At 44.6% G+C, this 24753-nt stretch overlaps 1 protein-coding gene across 7 annotated transcripts in view; it reads left to right on the top strand.

Moving 5' to 3' along the window:
• Positions 1–540: 540 nt before the first annotated feature.
• Positions 541–24753, top strand: part of Lin54 (lin-54 DREAM MuvB core complex component) — a 64570-nt gene continuing 40357 nt past the window's right edge. The window contains exons 1-4 of one of the 7 annotated variants that reach the window (XM_063249336.1): positions 1732–1981; positions 10673–10952; positions 17389–18109; positions 21766–21889. In XM_063249336.1, coding sequence (XP_063105406.1) covers positions 17426–18109; positions 21766–21889 — 808 coding nt within the window. In that variant the 5' untranslated portion in view covers positions 1732–1981; positions 10673–10952; positions 17389–17425. Of the gene's footprint in view, positions 693–1730; positions 1982–9381; positions 9905–10672; positions 10953–17388; positions 18110–21765; positions 21890–24753 lie in introns of those variants that run through there. The other 6 variants (XM_063249339.1, XM_063249335.1, XM_063249338.1 and 3 more) reach the window with 6 other exon arrangements.

Genomic DNA, 24753 nt, shown 5'->3' with positions numbered 1-24753 from the left:
AAGAGCAGTTATTCACCAATGGTCTTAGTGCCACGTCATATTTAGATATATTATAGTGGGAAAATACAAGAAAGGGTACCTAAACGCTAAGAATTTCTGATAGTCTAGGTGTACACTGTATTGCAAGAAAAAATGGACTCTGGAAACAAGTTTTTAGCTCCCTGTCATCTCCCAGGGCTTTCAAGAGACCTTTACAAAAGGAGTCTAAGAGACTTTTTTTTTAGCATTTGTAAATATTGATCCCTTCCTCACCAGGGCACATCCAAGAGCAGGGTGGATGCTGGAAACCGCGCCTCCTTGCACAGAGGTCGTCACAAGTAAGAGTGCGGCACGCCGAGCCGAGGGGCGGGCCGAGCGTCGCCCCAACCTCTGCAGACGGATCTTTCCTGACTGGCGTTGACTGGGCGCTTCGCGAGTCACGTGATCCCAAGCGCGCTCGCTGAGCCGGGCGGAATGACGCAGCGCACGTTGCCAGGGGGCGCGGCGAAGCCTTGGAAGGGGCCGCCGCCGGCGGGGGGCGGGCCTGTGGGCGGGGCGGGCCCGGCGTATTATGGGATGCGGCGGCGGAATGGCGCGGGGCGCGTGATTTTGAACAAACCCGGGTCTGTGTCTCGCAGGCGCCGCCGCCGCCGCTGTTGCTGGGAGCCCGGGCAGCACGGCGCGAAGAGGAGGCGGCGGCGCCGCTGGCGTGGGTGAGCGTCTGTCCCGAGGGGGGCCCGTGGGAGCCGGCCGGGGGCGGGGGCGCCGGACGGCTCCTCGGGCGCGGGCCGGGCAGCGGCGGGCGCGGGACTTCGGCGTGGGGCGGGGCCCGGGCGGCTGTCACCCGCGTCCGGCGCCCGGGAAAGGCCCGTGGAGCCCTGCACCGGCTGGGGCAGGAGCCGGCTGTGCGCCAGGTCGCGTCCCCGCGCTGTGCTCGCCCGGTCCTTTGTATGGCTCCGCGCCGCGCGTCCGTGTCTTCGCGGAGCCGCCTGTCACTCTGTCCCCAAGGGCGGGCGCGGGCCGCAGAGAGGTGCGCAGCCGGGTGCGCGAGGAAGTTCACGGCAGGGCCGCCGCGGCAGGCAGGGCGTCGGGGCTGCGGGTCCACCGTACCCCGATCCGGGGGCGGCAGTGTCTTCACTGCCACCGCGTCTTTCCTGACAGCGCTTGCCAGTGCGGCCCCTAGCCCACAGGTCGCTAGTGCCGAGGTTGGATAGCACCGAAGTCAGCCTGAGCGGGAGACCTTGACATCCTCGGGCTCACAGAGGCCGCGGGCGCCTTCCGTGCAGTGTCACGGGCCCTGCCGCGCACACCTGCATGGTCACAGTCCGTCGCGCGCGGAGTGGATCGGGGTTTCGTTGGGAAGCAAGTGCTTGTTTGGGCTGCGTAGGACGCACACCTGCGGCCGGTGCCGGAGAGCGGGCTGCCTTTCAGGAGTCGAGTGCTCACAAGTATCCACCTTGGCATCCGGACACTCTAAACCTAGGCTTCCTATATTGGAAGTCGCCTATGGCCCTATGGGCTGAGGACAGGGATCCGGTGACAGAGTAGCGAGGAAGGCGGTGCAAGGCGCTACTTTTTAAAAAAGGAGGGATCGCGGCAGCTGCGGCTGCGTGACACCCACCGTACTCCGAGGTGGCAGGGAATGGACGCGCAGCCCCCCGGGTGGGTGTCACCTGGCTCCTCCGGGACCGGCGCGCAGCGGCGTCCGCGCCCTGCGCGTGCTCGCCCGGGAGCGCGCGGCCGGGGGCGGGCGGCCGGGCTGTCGCGAAGCCGCCGCGCCGCGATGGTGATGACGAGGTGAAAATGGCGGATCTTTCGAAATACAATCCCGGCCCCTGACATACCAGAGGCGGCGGCGGCGGCCCGCGCGGCGCCCTCCTCGGTCCGGGCCCGGGATCCGGCAGCTTCGCGGCGGAGGGGCGGGACCGGGCGGAGCGGTGGCGGCGCGGGGTCGCCGGACCGTGGGGCCGCTGGACCCGGAGGACGAGGCGCCGCCGCCGAGGTAGGAGCGCGGGTCCCGCTGCCGCGGGGTTGGGGTGCGGGCAGGCGCGATGGCGCCGTGGGGCCCGGATCGGCTCGTCCGGAGCGCGCAGGATCGGCAGCCTCGTCTTGACATCGACCTTACTCTCCGAGTTTGCTCCTGGACCCGAGGCTGCTACAGAGGCCTAGAGGAGCCGCTGGCACTCAGCATGATTTCCTGAAGGAATATCTGAATACACACTGCTCGGGTTTGGGTGGGTCCTGCTCCGCAGTTCACGGGGCTGTGATCTGTCTTTGGGGAGACAGACGTGGTTATTTTCTTCTGCATTCACGGTCGTGCTTCCATCTATAACCTGTTGGGTTGTAGATGCTCTTTTTTTTTTTAAAGTATATGGGCCAGTTTTGTAGCCATCGAAAAACCATTTTATTTACTTCGATGGCCCTGTCATGTATAGAGTAACCCGTGTGGCCCAGCCCCTTGACGATAACAACTGAGATGCTCTCAGTCCTATTTTATGCCCAAGCTTTTCCGGGAAGTTCTTTCCTGCCCCATCCAGTTCCATAAATTCAGAGTAATAATATGGAAAATTTTACGGTAGGCGGTATTATAATCCGAGTATCTGGGAGCTCTATTTTGGTTGTGAGTTTCACCTTCCTTGGTGAGTGGAGTTCGGGTGGCTTGACCTGAGCATTGGTTGTGAGTCCATTCAGTGGGTAATGAAGTTGAGACCTCTTTTGCAATCTCAAGGCTGCTCTTCCTTCTTTGTTCAGAGGAGTGAGAGAATGGAATTGGCTGACTTAATGATGGCCCTCGTTTGCTTGGGTTGGGTTTTAGGTTGTGCTGCATGTTTGAGGTTGTGCTGTAGGATCCCTATGCAGTCTGTCTCCTTGCTTACCACAGTAATGCTACCAAAAAGTTACATGTGAGTCAGGTTTTTAGACATCAGTTTTGTGACCCTCTTTTTCCCATAGCCTCAGTAGTCGAAAGGTGGCTCAATGACAGAGTGTATGAAAGTAAACCGAGATTCATATTTAAGAAACGCTCATTAGTAAGTAACATTTATGCAGTAAATTTCAACATTGAAGCTGCCTACAGAGAGTGATGTCACAGTATGTCATACAATAGCATACATTATATTGTGTGTTTAGAGAGAGGTTTTGTGTGGCTATGTGTACTTTGAACTCTTGGCTTTTACTCTCTATAGGAATGAGGTACCCAGCTGGGTGTGGTGGTGCACACCTGTGATCTCAGCACTCTGGGAAGCTGAGGTGGGAGGACTGCAAGTTCAAAATCAGCTGGGCCACTTAATGATTTAACAAGATGCCATGCAAAATAAAAAAGGTTTGGAGACATAGCTGGGTGTGAGATCCCCAGTCGGGGTGAGGGGAGGAGGAGCCAGGGGAAAAAATTACAACAAATACCTGTTTTTTAGACTAATTATTGTTAGTCTAAAAAATAATTTGATGGGGCTAGGGATATAGTTCAACAACATAGGCACCTGTTTGGCAAGCACAAGGTCCTGAGTTCAATCCCTGGTACCAACAACAAAATAATAATAATATGATGGTATTGTATTATTCCATAGGAATTTGGTTCTGTTTAATTATAGCTTTTTTGCTACAGTTGCTTATTCGTGTTAATCTAAGCACCTAAGATAAGGCTTTTAAAAATAATTAAGAGAGGGAATTTAAATGTCTTTTCATTAGCTTTCTTAATTATGTAAGGCTATCATTTTGTGATTCTCTTTAAGACTAGTTTTTACAGTCTTGTGATAGGAATAGTTGTCTATTAATTGATAAAGGTATGTTAGAGATAGAGGAGGAGTTTTGCCTCCTCCCAGGTAGTCTAGTATTCCCCACTACCACTTTTTTGAAGATAAGATGAACATTGCTTCTTTTCAAACATTGTTATAAGTTGATCTAAAAATCTGTTATTCAGAAATGTTTCTCTCAAAAAGTTTCAGATTTTGAAGTATTCTGGATTTTCTAATTAGGGAAGCTCAAATAGTAAAGACAAGGCAAATACTCAAAAATCCAGAAAACCTGAAACACTTTTGGTTCCATGTCCTTTGAAGGCCTGTCCCCCTGTCTGTCGTGGGTCCTTTGCCGTCCCTGGGGTTGAGATAACCTGAGGGTCCCTGCCTCAGGAGTGTTGAGTTTCAGGGTTTGTGAAGGTGGAAGGAGAGGTCAAGCTGTGTCCTACCATTGAAGGCTTGGAGAGCTAATTTTGGAGAAACGAACCTAGGCAGATAAATCTCAGTTGCTGGTATGTAGGGTGTTTTGTAGAAGAGAGGGAACAGAGGTAAGGGTACCGAAGTGTGCTGCAGACTTGGGCGCTTTGGGTGCTGTTGGCTGCACTGTGTGGGGTCAGTCTGAAGGTGCAGCATGGGGGACATGGGTTGTGTTATTTCTGCCAGATGTCAAGATGATGGATCTTTCACACCGGTGTGTGGTAGACTAGAGAGAAATCAAAAAGAAACATAGGAAACCAGAAGAACTTTGAGTTTTAGGCCCTCCTAACTTCACAGTGAGCCCCAGAGTCACTGTAGCCTGGAAGAGCATAGGAGCAGCTAGGAGAGCAGGGATTTGAAAATGGGTCTTTCTGATTTGAATTTCTCTAATGTTTTTCACTACTATTAATGTTAAATATGAGTAATATAGTTTCCTTCTAAAGGAAAAAAATTATGAATCCCAGTAGTGGCTTTAATTATTTTATTAAGGTGTTTTAAATTTTTATATAGAGCCACATGCAAAATAAAAGTAAATTAATGAACAAAATAGAAACAAAACTATAAAAGCAACAAAACTAATTAACAAATTGTGGATGATGGGAGATATTATTTTGCTGAAACCACCTCAATTTTCTTTGCAAAGTGGATGCATTGTTGTCTGCCCTGACACAAGTGTGCAGTTTTCTGTGTAGTGTTTGTCCTAAGAAGACTTGAGTCTTACACCACCTTTTTGTACTAGAACACTGCAGAGCTTTTCTTCTTAAATCACAAGTTAAATAGTTTGGCTTGCATTTAGCATAATTTCCTTGTCTATGTCTTTTTCTTCAGCCTGTCATAATGCTTTTACTGATTTTGGATATGTGATGCTTGCCCAGATGATCCAGAGTGTACTTTAAAATTACATTATTGCAGTGAAAATACAAATTTCTCAAGGGTTTCCCAGAACTCATAGTTTATGGTCTACTGCCACCAGTTGAGTTTATGTATGTAATTCTATACCTGGTTTTTGAGTTGTTGATGTTTGATGTTAGAAACCAAAGCTGAAATTTAAATGGCATGTAATTAACCAATTAATGCTGATGGTAAGCTCTAGGCATAGAAGTGCCTGGACACTTTTAATTATTTTTCTAAACTTCTCACAAATTATTTATCTGTAATCCAGTGCCAGATCACCACTTCCAATTATGCACCAAAATGTTTGTCCACGTAGGTTGGTCTCCTACAGCAGTGTTTCCACAATGGTAATAGTTCAAAAGAAATTCTTTTTAAAAATGTAAAAACATGAAGCCAGGTGTGGTGGCACATGTCTGTAATCCCAGCCCTGGAAAGCTGAGGCAGGAAGATTGCTGCAAGTTTAAGGCCAGTCTGGGTACATAGTGAATTCAAAGCCAGTCTGGGCTACATAGTGAGACCCTGTCTCAAAACAAAAAAACAACCAGCATGGAGCATGTGTTCTGTTTACCTTAGATGTTTTATATTTTACTTGTTTTTTATTGTTACCGTCTTACATCAGCTTTCTGTATTGCCCCATAGACTAACTGATCTGTCTGCATCCAGTCTAATTTAATACTGAGGATGAGGTTACTTCTCCCAAAGCACTGAAGTGATCACATCATGCATCTGTTGATTTGCAGACTATTTCAGGACAAGATCTTTGACTGATTTCCTAGACTTCCACAAAGTTAAGATACAGTAAATGTTTATGAGTTAAATGACTGATGAAAATAATCTAGTTGAAAACTAGGAAACCCTTGTGAGTTTTATTTATTTTACTGTATTTTTTACACTGCTGGGGATTGGAGGGCCCCATGTGGTATGCAAGTACTATACTGTCTCCCAGCCCTAACTTGTAGATTCTTAGATGGAGTATAATTGCAGAAGATACTGTTTAAAAACTGAATCTGAGAGTTGAAAACTTACTTGAAAAGAATTTCTCAGCTTATTAGTTGACCGGAGCCGCGGGAGACAGGAGACCAAACTCGAGCAGGATCAGCTCTCAAACTTTATTACGTACAGCGAACCGGACCTAACAAGGTCCGCCACCCTCAACGTTGGTTCCTCTTCCGCCGTTGGGGGCAGGAACAACCTCTTATAAGGGGAAGCAGTATCCAATCACAGAGAAGCGCGCCTAACAAGCTGATAGGCTAGCGTCACGGGTAACTGGGCAGATATGACAATTTGGCGGGCTTGTTCAGGCCGGGAAGAACCCGGAAGCAGGAAATGGGCGCCATTCATAGGCGGCTTCCCACATCTCCCCCTTTTTTATTTATTAAAATAGGATGGTCTGTGGGTCCCTCCAAGGTGTCTATGACCTTGTTGCTGTTAGACACCTAGGAGTGGGCCTACCTTGTAGGCCGAGGCATGAGAGAATGTAGAGGTCTATACCCTGCTGTGCATCACCCTGTTTTGTGCATATCCTTGCGCCAGGACCATGCTCAAGGTGAGTGGTTCATTTTTTCGCAGGGCCAGGCTTTTGTGAACTGAACCTGGATGCATATAGACATTCATTCCTGCCTTCCCCCCAACCTTTGGGGCGGATGGCACTGCAGTACCCTTGGTCTCGCATCTCAATGCCAATAATTTGGCTCCAGGAGGGACCCCTGGCCTTATAGGCCATATATATCTGAGTGGAGCCTGTCTTAGGTTGACTGGGAGGGCTTTTCCCGTCTTACCCGTCATTGGCTTGCCCACTCAGCTCTTATAGCTGATGTTCTGCAATGTGAAGGAGATATGCGGCGGCCTGCTGGCCTGATGGGCCACCTGCTGCCATTTGCATGGCTGCCATAGCTGTGATCTTAACCTGCTGCTGAGTTTGTATGAGGCGATCTAACAAGCATTTAATAACCACAAGCTCTACTAGGATAGCCATGGCAATTAGCATAATCAAGGACTGTTTGATTGATGGTGTAAACCCTGGGTGAGGCGGGCGAGGCCGCCGAAAAAGGTGCCAATGTGGGCGGGTAGTGCCAAGGACCCCAAAGATATTGTGGTGGTTCTGTGGAATCTGAGCATATCACAGGGGTGATTAATAGGAACCCACAGAATAGAAAAAGCTCCAAACCAGACATTTTAGTTTGTAGATGGTCTTGGGCGCTGAGCGTCGGTCCCAGAAGGGTCGAGTTGACTTGTGTCCGCGGGCTTATCTTCCTGTGCTTTATCAGGAACTGGTGGGGAGTTTACTGCTCGCGTCAATCTTTCCGGGACCCACAGCGGTTCGCAGCCTGGTTCCTGTGGGAAGACACAAACCGCACCTCGGGTCCAACTAACCACTGGATCCGGGCCCATCCATTGTCCTGTAAGGACATCTTTCCATCTCACCAGCCCTTTGTCGGCCGGGGACGGGTTATTGTGCTCCATGGCAGGGGAATGATTATTGTGATTAAGATTTAAAAAATTTATGGTAAAGAGTGCCAATGATATTCTTCCTTTGGGCGTTAGGCCGTGGCCACCCAATTCACGGCACAGGCGTGTCCACTCTTCTAAGGACCTATTTTTGTTAGTTCTTAGGACATCACGGCACTCCTTAGTGCACTGTTCAAAAATCAATTGTTTTATGAGAGGGTGAGCCGCCTCAGCATCTGGAAAAATCCTGTTAGCGGCCTCAAGCATGCGGGCCACAAAGTCTGAAAATGGCTCTCCCTGCCCTTGTATAATTTTTGTAAGGTGACCCATATGTTCTCCCTTTCCAGCCAGCCGTCTCCAGGCCTGGAGGCCACAGCGTCTAATTTGTTCATAAACCTGGCGAGGGTATTGAGTTTCTTCCTCAAAGGCTCCTCGCCCTAATAGCATATCCCTGTTCCACTCTCTCTGGTTATTTTCCCTGTTGGCTGCCGCCTGCTCTACACAGAATTCCTCATTCCAGGACTTCCAATCTAAATATTGTCCGGGGGAGAGGCAGGCGCGTGCCAGCTGGGTCCAATCTCCAGGAGTTAAAAGCAGACCTGCCAATGCCTCTAAAAGCGCCATGGTAAATGGCGCATTGGGCCCATAAGCTGAAACTGCGTCCTTGATAGTTTTAAGTTGTTTAATTTCTAAGGGCTCCTCCTCCCTCCCCAGATGGGGGCGCAGAAGGCAACCCAGGAAGTAGCTCTCCCTCTAACCAGGGCGGTGCCATAGGTTGTGGTGGCAGCCCAGGGAGCAACTCCTCTTCCGGCCACCTCGGTGCTATCTTCCCGAGCCCTGAATTCGCGAACTTGCCAAAGGGCGGAAGGGCTTAGTGGGGCCTGGCGCCCTGAAGGGGGTGATCGTGGGTCGCGAACTTGCCAAAGGGCGGAAGGGCTTAAGGTCTTCCCGTAAGGCGGAGTAGCTCGGGCAGGGTGGTGTTTGGTTCCCCTTTTTATCTTCCCGAGCCCTAAGTTCCTCTTTTAACGGTGTAGGAGGGTCATGCTTAGCAAAGACGACCTCCTCTTCTGAGCCTTCCAAATCCGAATCAGAATTAGAGCCCTGAGGGTCCTCCGGAGACCCACAATTGGCAGTGGCTCCGGGCTCCTCTGAGCATTCCGGTCGAGCTCTATCAAAAGCCTGTCGGGCTGTATTAGCGAAGCGAAAGCAAAACAGATGCAAAGGGAAAAGAAAAGAAAAAAAAAAAACCCAGCGTCCACTCGTGTGGCGCTCAAAATCTGTTAGGTGCGTCCACCCAACCCAGGTGACCCAGTACTCACCTGTCCCGGGAACCGCTGTATCTCACGTAGCTGATCAGGGTGAAGAGAAGAGGTGCTCGCGGCCTTCCGTTGTTATTGGGCCAGGTCCTCCGTCGTACCGCAGGCGACAGCAATCGCACCTCCCGGCCGAAGAGGCACGTCGCTGAGTCTTTTACCTTTTTCCCCGTACGGGCGGCCACCAGATGACCGGAGCCGCGGGAGACAGGAGACCAAACTCGAGCAGGATCAGCTCTCAAACTTTATTACGTACAGCGAACCGGACCTAACAAGGTCCGCCACCCTCAACGTTGGTTCCTCTTCCGCCGTTGGGGGCAGGAACAACCTCTTATAAGGGGAAGCAGTATCCAATCACAGAGAAGCGCGCCTAACAAGCTGATAGGCTAGCGTCACGGGTAACTGGGCAGATATGACAATTTGGCGGGCTTGTTCAGGCCGGGAAGAACCCGGAAGCAGGAAATGGGCGCCATTCATAGGCGGCTTCCCACAATTAGTATGCTTTTTTAAAGTGCTGTGAAGTTCACAGCATTAGATAAACCTCTCCTACTCAAATAGACAAATCAAAGTTATCTTAAAGCTCAGGGAAAGTAATTCTGGAGTTTTAGGTGACACCCTACTCCTTGATTTATCCAGTTTTCAAATAGGCGCCAAAAGTTTGTTTGCCAGCTCTTTTCTAGGCCTGGTGGAAAGGGCAGAGGAATTGCTGTCCTCAGAAGGCCTGCATTCTAAGAGGTGGGCAGCTGACGCAACTTATAAGAGCTTTCTGATGGTGACAGAGGGGTGGGACAGTGTTGCTACTTTACACTGATGGGACCGGTAATGGGGTTGAGACTAATCCAGAGGTCATGAGACTTCTTCACTAATGGCCCTCATGCTTATAGGACTGTACTCTACCATGATCAGCTGGGAGGGAGAAAAACCTGTGGTTTTGGCTTCCAGGAATGCACTTTGCCATTAGAACATTTACAGTGTGAACTACAACCATCGACCTGGAGTATGCATTGTATTTTCTGGATTCTTTCCCTGCCGTGCCTTCATGGGTGATCCCTCAAACAGGTGAAGTGAACCCGAGTTCCTTAGCTCTCTTGGCTTAGCAAGAGCCTCACTTTTCACATGGTCCTCAGTGCAGTGATAGGACACATGTGCTAGGACATAGTTTCCATTCTTGCAGGGTAAAATTAGGGTGATGAGCCACAAAACTAGGTGGCCAGACCCTTTTGCTGCCATGCCCACCAGCTCCTTTTGAGAGTTCTCTTATTATTGGCTACTGTGCCCTGCATGTGACCTGAGCTGAAATAGGCAAGGGTGTCTGATCACATGACAGTTGTCTGTTCTGCCCACCAGCTTACTAGAGGTCTGAGCTCTGGAATCCAATGCTGGCTGTGTTACATAGAAACTGGCCAAACCAATCAGACCTTGTCATGTTAACAGTTTGAATTTTTCTCCTACTTCAAGAAGAGACTTCTATTCCTGTAACTTCTGATTTCTTGTAACAGGACAAATAAAAACACATGTTCTTGTAATAATAGCTTTACATCCTGTAAAGTACAAATGCACAGTGAGGAGAAACACCAAAACCATTGTCATTTTGCACATGTTAATACCTTCTCCTGTTCATCAGTAGAACAGTAAGAACTCAGGATATTAAGATATGAATGATGTTATCAACCAACTTGATCTAATTAGCACATAGAAGGTATAACTGAAATGTTTGGTAGGTGTGTAAATTTAAAATAATTATCATAGTAAGACACACATTGCCACTGATCCCACTCAAAATACTTTCCTCACTTCTAACATGCATCACTCTCCCCACTTCTGCAGCAGCTCTGGAGTCCTCTTTCATGAGTGTCTCTGCCAGGTGGGATCAACAATATGAGTGCTGCTGCCAGGCACCATCCAGTGGAAAGGCAGGCTTATAAGAACATGACAGTGTGTCTTCATCCACCGTGTGCACCAAACCTATCACTGTGCGACTTCTGGTCTGCTCCAGTCAAAATGACCATAAAAGGGAAACATTCTTAATTGATTCAGGACATCAAGGCAGCCAGCAGAGCACAACTAAAGACAAAAAAGAGGACTTCTAGAACTGCTGCAGAAAATGGTAAGAACTATCGGATAAGTGTTTTCTAATCCAGGGGGAAGGTACAGAGGGAGATTAATGGCAATGTCTTTTACTATAATCAACTTTTAAAATTGTATTATATGTATATATTTGGGGGGGGATCTTTTTGTCTTTTTGAGACAGGGTCTCACTATGCAGCTAGGCTTGCCTTGAGCTCACTTTTTAGCTCAGGCTGGTCTCAAACTTGCAATGATCCTCCTGAATCCAGAGTGCTGGGATGATAGGCCATATTTGTCATTCATGCCTCATATAGAATACTACTCAGGAGCTAGAGAATATTTGTCCTTTTCCAGTGTACATGAAATGGTCACCAAGATCAGACATGAATTCATAAATCTCATATTTCAAATGGTAGAAATGTTGCAAAGCACTATGTTCTTTGAAAATAGTAGAATTGAATTAGAAATTGATACATGATACCTAGAAAATCTCCATGTATTTAGGAGATTATATAGCACCTTCTATCATCTCTGTATCAAACATGAAATCACAAAATTAAAAAAGTATTCCAAGCATTGAATGATGATAAAAACATTGAAATTATCAAAAGGCATTTAAAATAGCTTTGGGAGAAATTTTTTATGTTAAAGGCTTACGGTAGAAATGAAAGGTTTAAAATCTAAGCCAAGGATTGGCAAACTTCTGTAAATGGCCAGAGAGCAGATACTCTAGGCTTGGCAGGTCGTAGAATCTGTCACATATAGTTGTTGCCCCCATTCAGAATGTAAGCAAACACACAGAACCATTCAGCAGGCAGGAGTAGCACAGTGGCGGCATGGGTCTGACCTGGCTGCAGCAGTAGTTGCTGAACTCAGACATACACTTTCATGTTAAGGTTCTGGAAAGAACAAACAGAACCCAAAGCAGAAAAAGGCAGGGAAAGATACCAGTCAGGTAAGGAGAACATAGACAATTGAGAAAATCAGTGATGACAAAAACAAGTCTTTGAAAAGTTCAATAAAATCAGCAAATCTGCAATCAGGCCAATAAAAAAGAAAAAGAAGACAAATTACCACTGTGAGGAGTGAGAGGATATTTGTAGATTTTAAGGTCTTTATTATGTATACCTTTATGTTATTATGTATACCTTTATGCTATTAAGTTTGACAACTTACAGGAGAGCACAAACTATCAAAGATCATTAAACTCTCCCACAAGCGAGGCATAATGACATGCATCTGTAGTCTCAGCTTGGGAGGCTGAGGCAAGAGGATCTCCTGAGCCCTTGAGTTCAGGTCTAGCTTGGGCAACATAGCAAGATTCTGCCTCAAAATGAAGAGTCCCATAAGACATTATGTCTAGATGGCATGACTGGTACGTTTTAGTGAACGTTTTGAAAGATAGAGAAACAATTCTGTATAAACTTTTCTTGAAAATTGAACAGTGCACCCCAATTTATTTTATCTTTTTTCCAAATCCATTTTATTTAAAGCAAAAATGAGGGGGGAGAACCCCACCCAGTTTATTTTACTAGAGTAGCATTGTCTTGAGGCAACCACTACAGGAAAACTGCAGGCCGGTTTCCTTCATGAACACTTCACATCCTTGAAAGTGAGACCTAACTGGAAAATAAACCATAGCATGATTTTTCAGGATGCTTACAATATAAACCCTACCCCAAAAGTAAGCTCTGGGCCCAGGGACTTAGCTCACTGGAGTTAAGTACCTGCCTGGCAAGTATGAGGTTATGAGTTTGATACCAGGTACAATCAATCAGTCAATCAAAAGCTTCGGTTAAGGTCATCAGTCAGATGGATATGTTTAATATATACATGGCAACACACAATGGACATACCGAATTATAAAATAGTAACCTATTAATACTCAAATGATAGCCTAAGTTATAATCAAATATTGGTAAACACCCAGTGGATGCCTTTGGGTGAGATGTAAATGCCCATGTAGACAGATGAGCTCGAGGCTTACTGCCAGGGGACCGTGTGGAGTGGAGACACCACATACGTGAGATGTGCATGGACATGCATGATTGTTTCTAATACGAATCTTTAGGATTCAGTACATCGTGTGTTGAAATGGTCATACATAATGTGGTGTGAAATAAACATTTTCTGAATTTTGGTGCCTGTAACTTTTTGTTACTTTTGCATGGACCATCGTTTCTTTTTTTTTAAGGCAGGATCTCACTATGCAGTACAGGCTGACCTTGAATTTACTTTGTAGCCCAGGGTGACCTTGAACTCAGGGATCCTCCAGCCTAAGGCTCTTGAGTGCTGGGATTACAGGTGTGCGTCACTATGCCTGGCTTCAAAGCACAAAAAAGGTGTATTTTTTGGGTACCCTGAATTGAACTTAGGACCTCACACTTGCCAGGCAGGTGCTTTGCCATTGAGCTCTATCCCCAGCTCTCAAAATACAAAAATTTTAAAGAGGGCTCAGTGGTATAGTGCCCATGGGTTTTATCCCCAGTACCACAAAGCACAGTAGAATTCATAAATGAGTTTAGTTGTGGTGTACATGGTCAGTTGTATGTCTGAGTTCTAATGACAGTTGGAGAAAGGGAGAATGCCATTAGTGGCAGCCTCTCTTGTAGGGGAGGCTGTGATGGCCCTTCCGTTGTAAATGTTCACTGTGTAGCAGGTGTCTTGGATGATGAGTGGCATCCCCTGTAGCTGGAAGCAGATTCGCTCCTCATTCAGTGCGCAGAGGAGATCTCCCTCTGGGCACAGGCAGCACTGCACTGTTTGGGCTCAACAGCAAAGTCAGATTCCTAGGCCTAGGGTCTTCACAGGCATGTCTCCCCAGGTCCCTTCTTGCCTGTCCCATGGGATTTGGGCTGCAGGGGTGTCACATACATGATAACAGTCCTGCTGTGCTGTGAGTTAGTCTCATCTTGGACCCAGGCCACAGTGTCGGTGTCATCATCATCTGTCAGTTTCTGTGTCAACATGAGTGGCTTATCGCCAGTTTGTGAGGAGCATGTACAGTCTCAGCCCCTGTCTGTTCTTGACTTTTGGGCATGAGGATGCAGGTGACAGGGCAAGGCTTCAAGGGCAGGCTCTTGGCCCATGTGCTAGGCCGAGGAACAGGACACAGGCATCTGGTAGCAGGTGGCATTGTCCAGGTAGACCAGGAGGGTTGAGGCAGGGGTGAAGGGGCTGCTGTTTTACCTGATGATGAATATTCAGAGGCTTAGTGGGAGGCCAGATTGAGCAGGCTGCCTGGGTGTGCTTCTACATGGCCCACTCCAAACCAATCCATGGCTGCTGCAAGGCAGTAGGGCTGTTGCTGAGTTTGGTGGCGTGGGAGCTGGCAAAATGGGGCTACAGTGAGGATAGGCAGCTCTGGGTAGACTGAAAACCTTAGACGTTTGTTAGGTTGAGCTACAGCAGTGGCTGCCTGACAGTGAAAAGGTTGCACAGTGTTGCTTCTGGTGTGAGTTCTATGTCTCTTGTGCCTCCTTGCCCTTAAGGTGACAGATCTGGCTTAGTGGGGGTGTCCCTGACCTTACAAAGGACCAAAGGCCATACCCCCTGTTTAAATGTGCTCTGAGCATCTTAGGGAGAGGGACTCTAACTTCATACTGTATTGGATGCAGGTAGTCATTTGACTCGGTGGGGTGATGCTTGGGCAGGGTTTGTCCAGGAGTGAGCTGGCGGGCACTGTGGTCAGAGCCCTTGGTTGCATACTTTCATTAGGAGTTTGCCTGCTGGACGTGTGGGTGAGTGGTATCTGCATAGGACTGTACCATGAGTGTGTTAAGTGCCAGAGAGGATGCTTCTGGTCAAGAAGAGTCACAAACAGAGAACTTCCACATAAAGAGGAATTAGGGCTTTAGCACTCAAACCTTAGTGATTCCTTTGAGCTAAAGTTATTGTGACCTGTGGTTTTGCAGTCTGTGTAAAGAAACATCTGACTCAATAGACTAAGAATCCAACACTAAAAGAAAGAACAAAAAACCTGAGACTTAAAAGAAGATATGCAAATAGACAGAATGCACATGGAAAGATGGGAATCATTACCTGGGAATTGTCGGTTGAACCATGACAAGTTGGGAGTGTGGTCATGGTAGAGCATTTGCCCAGGGCAGCTGAGACCCTGGCTTCAGTCCACAGCACAAATGAAAAGGAAGACAACCAACCAGTCATGAGGCAGCCCTTCATGTACATTAGCATGGTTCCAGTCGAAAGACCAGCAGAAAGACTGTCACACCAGTCGCTGACCATGATGTGGGATCACTGGAACTCTCACATTACTGGTGTGTGTATAAACTTGACAGCCAAGCTGGAAAATAGTTGGCAGTTTCATATAAGGTTAAAAATATACTTCCCTGGGCTGTGGGTATTGCTCAGTGGTAGTGATTGCCTGACACGCGTGAAGCCCTGGGTTTGGTTCCCAGTGCAGCAGGGGTATAGCTTATTTGGTGATCCAGCAGTTCTGCTTCTAAGTATTTATTCAGAAGAAATGCAATGGCATCCATAAAGAACTTGCATGTAAATATTCATATTGGTATTATTCTTAGGCATTCCAAACAGGAAACAAATCATATATCCATTATCAAGTGAATTTATCTACACATCATGGTGATTCAGATGGTGGAATATTATTTAACAATACAAAGAAACAGGATCAGTAAGTGTAACAGTAAGTCTTAAAAGTATGCTGAGAGAAAAAGTCCATACTGGATGATTTCTTTATGTTACAAAGTGACTGCAGTCAGAAGAAAGGATGCTTGGAATTTTGAGTGTTGCTGATTTCTCAGGCCAGTGGTCATGTGGTCTGCTACTGGGCCATGGGCCCCTCTGGGCATACACTGTGCTCTGTGTCAGTGAGCCGTGAGGTCTTGTAGCCCAGGTGTGTTAAATGTGCTTTTGCCTTATGGTGCATTTTTCACATAGGATAGGTGGATTAGATGAGCCTCACAAGCTGAGGACCTGTAAGGCACTGTTCAATGGAGGTCTAGACTGGGCGCGTCCTCTGTGGGACGTGTCAGTGCTACATGAGGCAGGACTTCAGGGCAGAGTGGACAGCCCGGGAGCAGAATTGGTGTTCCCCATTTTTGAAGAGCAGTGGTAAAAATGTAGAGGATATAATGCTGTGATTCAGTTTATTGACCTTGGCATCATGAAAATTTGAGCTTGAGTCCTGAATCCACCATTCCCTCTTATGTGACTGTGGGAAAATTATTGAACCTCAGTTTTCTTGTTTGAAGGAGGTTTGATAATGGTTCTGTCTAGTTGTAGTGATAAGTCAAACGATGTTTGTCAGGGTCATATGCGTACAATATTGATGGTTTATTTTGGCAATAGTAGTTGCCCATGCTAGTGATTATAACATGCTACTTGTGTGTATCAGTCTTTTCCATTCTCCTGCTCTGGTACTGGGGTCCACAGAGGTAAGCAAGCTCTGCACTGAATTGCATTCCCAGCCTTTGGGTTGGTTGGCTGTTAGTTTGTTTTGAGATAGGGTCTTGCTAGGTTGGTGGGGCAGGCTCCAAACTTTGAGTCCTTGGAATTAACACCCAGCATTTGTGTTACTCCTCATCTTGGAATGAGTACTGTTATTTTGCATTTAAAAAAGAGAACAGAAGAATTGCTGATTAGGTTCTTAAGGATTTTTGATGTTTTGTGAGCAAATAACTTATTTCTGTTTAGTCTGTCACAAATGTACTGTCCTAGTTTTAATCCATGATGGTAATGAAACTCACTTCTTGGTAGGAAGTTCTCCCTGCCCATTGGCTAGATGGCTCTGATGAATCTGCAGTCTGATTATTTCTGTCCTTTCCTGCCATGGGCACTGAGTGAACATTTCTTAAATAGTTCCTCTTTTGACATTTCAAATGGCTAAAGAGAATTTAAGAATCTTCTTCCCAGGTATAAACTGCTTTGGTATGAAGCGAATTGGTTAGTCTTGGACGACATAAACAGTTTGACCTGTGGTTGCCAAGATGGATTACTCTCAAAACTCCTTAACATCAAGTTGAATGTTTAATGGATTTTTGAAATAATAGTATAATACCTTAGAGGGCACTATGGGGACCTAGCTCATTGGAGATATGAAGATGTTTTTCTTTATGTTAACAGTTGAATTTTTAACTCTTTGAGTGAATGAGGAGTTTTCAAGTTTGTTAATAGAAGAGAAAAATGAAAAAGTAAGATGGTCAGGCACATAAAGATTAAAGCTTTTGTGAGAGGTGTTTATATGATGATGTGAATTACAGTGGTCTGCGTGTGGGTTGGCTTAGGGGTAATGAATAAGAATGTTTGCTTCTAATTTGGCATCTCACTTCAGACTCTCGAAGGTTGTGGGCTAAAATGGTTTTACCCAAATAAACCTTGGGAATGTTCTCCATCGATTGTTAAAATGGTTATTTCGTTATTTTTTAAAAAGAAAAACTCCATCTGTGTAGTCTCTGGTCTATTGAAGCCTGTAGTAACTCCCTCATCTTTAACTTCAGTTGCAGCTCCGGAGCGCCTTCCCGCAGGAGCACGGCCATGGAGGTGGTTCCAGCTGAGGTGAATAGCTTGCTTCCGGAGGAGATAATGGACACGGGGATAACGTTAGTGGATGAGGATAGTATTGAGGCTGTTATTGTTTCATCCCCAATCCCCATGGAGACAGAACTGGAAGAAATTGTCAACATAAACTCAACTGGTGACTCTGCGGCCACACCCATTTCCACGGAGCCCGGCTCAGTGTACAGTAACCACACTAACCAAGTTGCAGTGAACACCACAGTCCCTAAAGCAGATCCTAACACCACAATGAAACCAGCTCTTCCGAGTGGCCTTCAAAAACTTGGTGCTCAGACTCCTGTGACTATATCAGCCAATCAGATCATTTTAAACAAAGTATCACAGACATCTGATCTTAAACTTGGCAGTCAGACCCTTAAGCCAGATGGACAGAAGTTAATTTTAACAACTTTGGGCAAGTCTGGTTCACCAATTGTTTTAGCACTACCCCATAGCCAGCTGCCCCAGGCTCAGAAAGTTACAACTCAGGCTCAGTCAGGAGATGCTAAGTTGCCAGCACAGCAAATTAAAGTAGTTACCATTGGAGGGAGGCCAGAGGTGAAACCTGTCCTTGGTGTCTCAGCACTGACCCCAGGAAGCCAGCTGATTAATCCTACAACTCAGCCCTCTGTGGTTCAGACCCAACAGTTAAAAACAGTGCAGGTAAAAAACAAAAACAAAAAAAGGGAGCTTATTAATCAAAATGCATGTTTAAAAACATTAAACTGATATATGGTTGTTTGTGTAGGGTTATTAACTGCATAGCTGTTACTGAATTCTTTTGAATGTTGCCTTAAGGAATTGTGTGAAGTTTTCTGTTTTTTATGTTTGATATGTTTAATGCTTATGATGATTTTTGCCAGAAAACTTAGAACAAGTTAATTTTTGGTTAAATTCTAAACAAGTGTACTTAAAGCCTTTTATTTGTTTTAAGATCCCTTTTTAACCATGGATATCTCACTGGTATAAAGGTGAAAGACTTACTCCAGGGCTATCAAAAATGCAAGCCTAGAAAATTGTTTTGATAACAAGTGGCCCATGGCCACGGGACCTTTGCTGCTCTGGGAGGCCACTTCCTGGACATTGCATAGCATGCACTGGCCAGTAGGTCTCTGTCCATGGTTGTCACTTGTGTGTGCAGGGTGAGGGGGACAGCAGAATTGGAGGAGGGGGAGGTGCAAGTCTTCAGAGGTAGACCGGTGGGGCTCTAGTTACCCTTTGCTACTCACCAGCCGTGGAACCTTGGGCAGGTTTCTCTGTCTTCAGTGTAAGGCAGCTACTAATGGTGATTTACAGTTCTCGAAACATCGAGACTCCTTCAAAATAGTATCTGGTATTAGTATGAATAAGGCCTAAGATAGGTGGTTACCAGAATCTGCATTAAATGGGTTCCAGCCACTTGCCCTTTTTTGTGTTTTTTTTAATAGGATCTCCCTATGTAGTTCAGGCTGGCCTTGAACTTGTGATCCTCCTCCCTCAGCATCCCAAGTGCAGGGATTACAGGCAGGTGCCACTATGCCTGGCTCTCCAGGTTTTCATGCTGAAATGGTTTTCTTCGGCCATCACTAAGAAATACAGTGATCTGTTCAAGACCAGAAGGAAATAGTTTTGTGTTTGAGAGATGCCTTGCAGAGGAAAGGAAGCTGGAAGGTGGGAGTTAAGGTAGTGGAGGAAGTATGCCAGGGAGGCCTGATGAGAGCCAGCACTGTTACTGCTGGCTCACGTTTTGTTTACTGTGCAGACCGAGAATTAGAAACCTACTTTTCGTGGACTTTGCTTTTAAGAACTGTGAGGATTTCTCAGACCTTGTGGGTCGCCCATGTCCCTCTGTCACCATTATGCATACTGTTCTCTTGGTGTTCCTTGTGATTTCTTGCTTCTCTGATTTCCTTTCACTTGTTTTTGCTGAGGCTCTTGCATGAGAGCGCCTCCCTGTCAAGCATCTTGGCCCATTTTGGAAGCTTCTTTTTATTGGTTACAGAATGGCAGTGGCATGGCAGTCTTCACCATGTCATGGGAAACTGATAAATCAGAGCAACAAGGGAGAAATATCAACATGCTGCACTTACCTAATGTAACAGAAACATTTCTATTATAACGCTGTGACCAGCCCAAAAATCAGAATGTCACTGTTGCTCAGGGAATCACATGAACATACTGTTTGAATAATGGGAGTACTTGTGTCCTCCAGTTCTACTAGGCCCTTAAACTCACTGTGAGTGCTGGGATTACAGGCATATGCCAACACGCCCAGCTACAACTCTGTTTATTAAAAAACAATTACTAGTTCTAAAGATAATAAGTCAGAATCCATTGAAAATATTATTCTGCTTATCTAGTTATTTTTAGGCAACTGAAATCTTTTTTGTCTTATAAGCAACTCAAGAAGCTCTGAAGCACTTTGAAAAATCTATACAGATCTCTCTTGTCTTGTTTTAGACATCAGAAAATTTGGTTCATTCTATGGTGTATATGATTTTCTGGTATTATGTTTTGTCCTAAGTTTAATGAGAGGTTTTGGGGCTCCCTTCATCACAGAGCCAGAGCCCTGCATGGGTGCGCTCTGTGGGGAGTCCGTAGTGGCAGCTCTGGACAGGATCCTTGCTGCCACCCGAGTCTGTCTAATGCAAGGATGGACCTGACTTGCGAGGTTATTTGGTGATACCTTCTTTGTAAATTTTCTTCTTTTTTTGTTTTTGACTCACTACTGATTTGATGAACTTGTTAAGTATCCTTTATGCTTTTTTTGACTTAATAAAGTTTGTCCTAGAGTAATTGAGAATCCATAATGCAAGAAATTGTTGTTCCTTAATTGAACTGGAATTTGATAGTTTCAGCAGTATTCTACTAACGAAATACAGCCACAAGGGCAAGATGAGATTGTTCATTTGAATAATTAATGTGCTTTTGGTTATATTGTTTATATTTTTTCCTTATTGGTAGTCATATGATTGTGAAAATCTTTAAACTTTAAATCTTTATTTTTATAGCTAGGGTTGCTTTTATTAGATATATATTTCTAGTAATACCAGTATGTCTACTTGCAAAATCATTAATAGTACGTATGTAGACAGAATTCCAATTTGTATTTTCCAGCCTGTAAACAGTTGGAGAATGTTTTTCCTTTATGTCTACCTAAATTGCATCAAGTTTCTAAAGTATAACTATGAATTTATCTTGCTATCTTTGCAAGCTGGGTATTATTTAATATATGAACAGATCTCTTTCTTACAGTGATTCTTGTTTCACATATTTTATTGTGTTTTAAATATAAGAAAATAATGTATTTTGAATGTATTATAATATGCTATTTAATTTATAATTTGAGTGCAAAGAATATAATTTGAGTGCGAAGAACTAATAATTTATGATGTCTTCCAACTTCTAGTGTATTTCTGTCATTCAAGTTGATCATGTTTATTCTTTTGAGTGTACTTATTTCTGAAGTAAATACTATTTCCAAGAATTCAGTCATACTTATCAAAAGACAGAATTTAATATTCCTCATTCTAAAATTTTATGATCTTGATTATAGATAAATTTCTGTTTCTGTCTTTTGAAAGATGCTATGCCTTTGTATGTGTCAATAATTTTAATATAAAACTATTAATACCTCTCCCTTCTTTGACTTGTGGAAAATTTAGTTGAGGTCGACAGCGCACCAGTATGTAATTACAGATCAAAGATAAATAAGATAATGACAGTCTTTCCCTTTGAGGAATTTAAACAGTATTTTAGTAAATAACATTGCAGAGCCTTTGCCATTACTATGGTCTTGTTCTATCAGTCTTGTCTCTTGGCATCCTAGGACTTTTAACTGTTCTGTTTTCCCTTTATCCAGTCCTGAAATATAGATTGAAATTTTAGAATCTAATCATAAGCCTGTCTTTAGGGTATGTTTATGTTTTGCATCTAAGCTCCAGGGTAATTACACAGAGACATGGCCTTGTTGTTTACACTGTCTTAACTTTACCCGCTGTGTTATTATTGAATGATTTATTTGAAGACTATTTCTGCTTGTAGTTTTTTTATTAAACATTCAACCTTATTACTGTTAAACATTAATTTGGTTATCATTTGCATATGAGATTAAAATAACTATAATAAAATACAAAGGTACTATATATGGGCTTATGGATGTGATCATATTAATATTTTGATGACTAGCTGTATTTTAAGTGTTTTTAACGTGACGAAGATATAATCTGTTAAATGAACTGGATTTATATGTACTGCTGTGTGTGAATCTTTTGTCTAATTTTGGCTCAGTAGTTGTTTCATAGAAACAAATGTTCTTCATAGTTATTTGTGTGTTTCAGATTGCTAAGAAGCCTCGAACTCCAACCTCTGGCCCAGTAATCACGAAGCTGATCTTTGCAAAACCAATTAATAGTAAAGCAGTTACAGGACAGACAACTCAAGTATCACCACCAGTCATTGCAGGTTATGTTTCTTTATAGTTCATTAAGCTTTATATTTATGTTTTAGGTTTATAGCAGGCTGTTCTTCTCCCGTAAGTTGTTTTAGTACAAGTAAAGCTTATGATAAGCCAGACTAGTTCGTAAGAATTGTCATACTTAATGAATGAGCATTTCAGGGAAAATGCCTCCTCTCAAAATAAGCCCATTACTTTGATCTCTAGTTTTTAGTAGAAACTTACATGGAATTAGCAAATTCTTCATAATTCCAATAATACTGGTTACACTGAGATAGTATTTACTGTGTGCTATTGTTAGTTCTCTCCCTAAAGTGACTTATCTAGCTCCCTGACCCAGGAAATAAGACTCCCCATTTTGCTCATGCATAAAAGGAAGTGCTGCCTAGCCAGTGGCCATACTGGGCTTGGAACTCAAGCAGTTTGTCTCTGGAGCACTTGGATTAAGTCTAACAGTTTTAAATTCACACACATGGGAGTATATGGTATTCCATGGTTTCTGTTTGAATTTTTGGTTTCTGTATTTTAATATAGTTCTGTAGAAACAGAATTGTCACAGTGGTAGGAATTACTTAAGCAATAGCAGGGCATTCCTTTTATCAGCACACTCTTTAATGTGGCACACACACACACACACACATAAAAGTTTGGCATCACCAGTAACTATACCACCTCCAAGCTCTCGACTTAAGGTGTTCATTTTGTTTATTCATCAGCTTTTGTGCCTTTTTATACTCCCACTCTAGCAATTTTGTTACTTTGAAATCTTAGATCCATTGATTCTTCCATTTCCTTTTTATGATTGCTAATTTCTGTACTCAACAGGGATCCATGACCTGTCATTGTTGCTCCCCTGATAAATAGCCTTGGCTGTCTCTTCTGTCTCTCTGCAATGGCTTGTTTGAGACCAGTTCTCCTACACGTTGCCTGGCAAGCTGCTATCCAAGCAGTTCAGTTCTGGATTAATTTCCATTGTGCTGAGTCTTATCTGAAAGCGCTTCTGAATGGTAGACTTTGGACTAAGACTTTCAAATGCACTCTGTCCGTGAAATGTATATTCTTCACTTAGCCATGCAGATGGCTAAGTGTGGCATACATATTCAAGCTTCTTAGAAAACTAAGAACCAACCAAACAAACAAACAAAAAACCTGAAGCCAGGGCTGGCTTTAGCCCAGCAGTTCTTTCGAGTCTGGCTTCCCAACTGCCCGCAGGCGCTCTCCAGTCCTTTAAAAAAAAAAAAAAAAAAAAAAAAAAACCTGAAGCCAATTGCTGCTGTCTTAATTTTTTTTTTTTTTTTTTTTTTTTATCATTGCTACCGGTGATCAAACTCAAAACTGCGCTTCCAAGGCAGGTGCTTATGCCACTGAGCTAAATCCCCAGCCCCTTAAATTTTTTTTGTTTCTGTTTTTGTTTTTTTGAGACAAGGTCTTGCTATGTAGTTCAGGCCAGGTTTGAATTCAAATAGGTAGCCCAGGCTGACCTGAAATTCACAGTGATCTTCTTGTCGCAGCCTCCAGTGTGCTGGGATTATAGGTGTGCACAGACATGCCCGCTGTTAATAAATATATAGACATAGCAATGGGCAGCTCTGCAGTCGTTGGCAGTAATTTGTCATTTTCTTGAGGTTTGATTTTACGTGGAAGGCCAAGTAGGATGGTAAGGATGAAGATGGGAGGATGGAGGGTTGTGTTCTCTTTCTCCTTGGCCCTCAGGAGAGACTTGGAGGGCTGGCAGAGGCAGAGGTCTTGTAGGCTGTCACAGGAAGGTGGTATGGCTCTGGAGGAAAGATGACAGCATGGATGGGGGCTGGTTTGAGAAGCAGACCGCAGTTGGTGTCAAAGCGAGCAAGACTTGGGAATACTGATGGACCAGGACCACACTAGTCCCCTGGGAGGTTTGGGGCAATAGAGGAAATTAATGAACAGTAGTGTCTCAGTGCAAACATTTGTACTACTTGAGTCTAGGTTGAGTCTGGGAAATCCCTTAGAATTTCTAGTTATGTGTGGTGTATTGTGTACAAATCACTTGTGTTTATAGGAGTGTCTAAATGATTTATTTATTTATTTATTTATTTATTTTATTTTTTGTACTAGAGATTGAACCTAGAATCTCATGCATGCTGGGCAAGTGCTCTACCACTGAGTTACATCCCAGCACCAAAATGAATTTGGGATTATGTCAGAAGTCACCGTGACTATCAGGCAGTGTCACACTACACAGTGTCACTGTGTAGTCTCTGGGTCTTTTGTAATGCATTGCAGATCAATCCTAGCCTCATCTTTGGTGACACATACTTAGTAGCACAACCAAAATGCCTGATAGACATTTGTTCAATTTCTTGAGAATCATTGGCTTTAAATTCAGTTTGGAGGGATAACTTCTCCTTTTAACTAGTCCTGTGTAGCCTTTTAAAGGTGTATCAGCCCAGCCTGGTGCAGTGGCACACACCCACACTGCCAGTTGAGGCAAGGAGTCACGTGCTGCAGTCCAGCATGGGTAATTGAGTGTGAGACTGCCTCCGATTTTAGGAATTGTAGACAGGGTTGTAGCTCAGTGTGAAGGCTCAATCCTTAGTTCAGTCCTCAGTTACTATCCTCCTTCGATCATAGAAGTTAAATTATAAGCCACCAAAATATGTCCTGTTGAATCATTTAAAAAATTTATTTGTTTATTTGGTGCTGAGGATCGAACTCACGGCCTTGTACTTGCCAGGCAGGCTCTGTGCCACTGAGCTGTATCCCCATCCCCCTCCACCATTTTTATATACAAGTAAAGCTTTTCCAAAGTACACTGACTTTTTTTTTAAATGATTGGGGGCTTCCCATTGAAAACGATGTTTATCTTTAGTCAGGATAAACCTTTGTGCTGGGG

The sequence above is a fragment of the Cavia porcellus genome, unplaced genomic scaffold, assembly GCF_034190915.1.
Source record: "Cavia porcellus strain 051 isolate PalLab524CR breed Dunkin Hartley unplaced genomic scaffold, mCavPor4.1 scaffold_5, whole genome shotgun sequence".
NCBI classification, from domain to species: domain Eukaryota; kingdom Metazoa; phylum Chordata; class Mammalia; order Rodentia; family Caviidae; genus Cavia; species Cavia porcellus.
The sequence above is the reverse complement of the archived record's forward strand: the minus strand, read 5'-3'. Positions and strand labels throughout refer to the sequence as shown.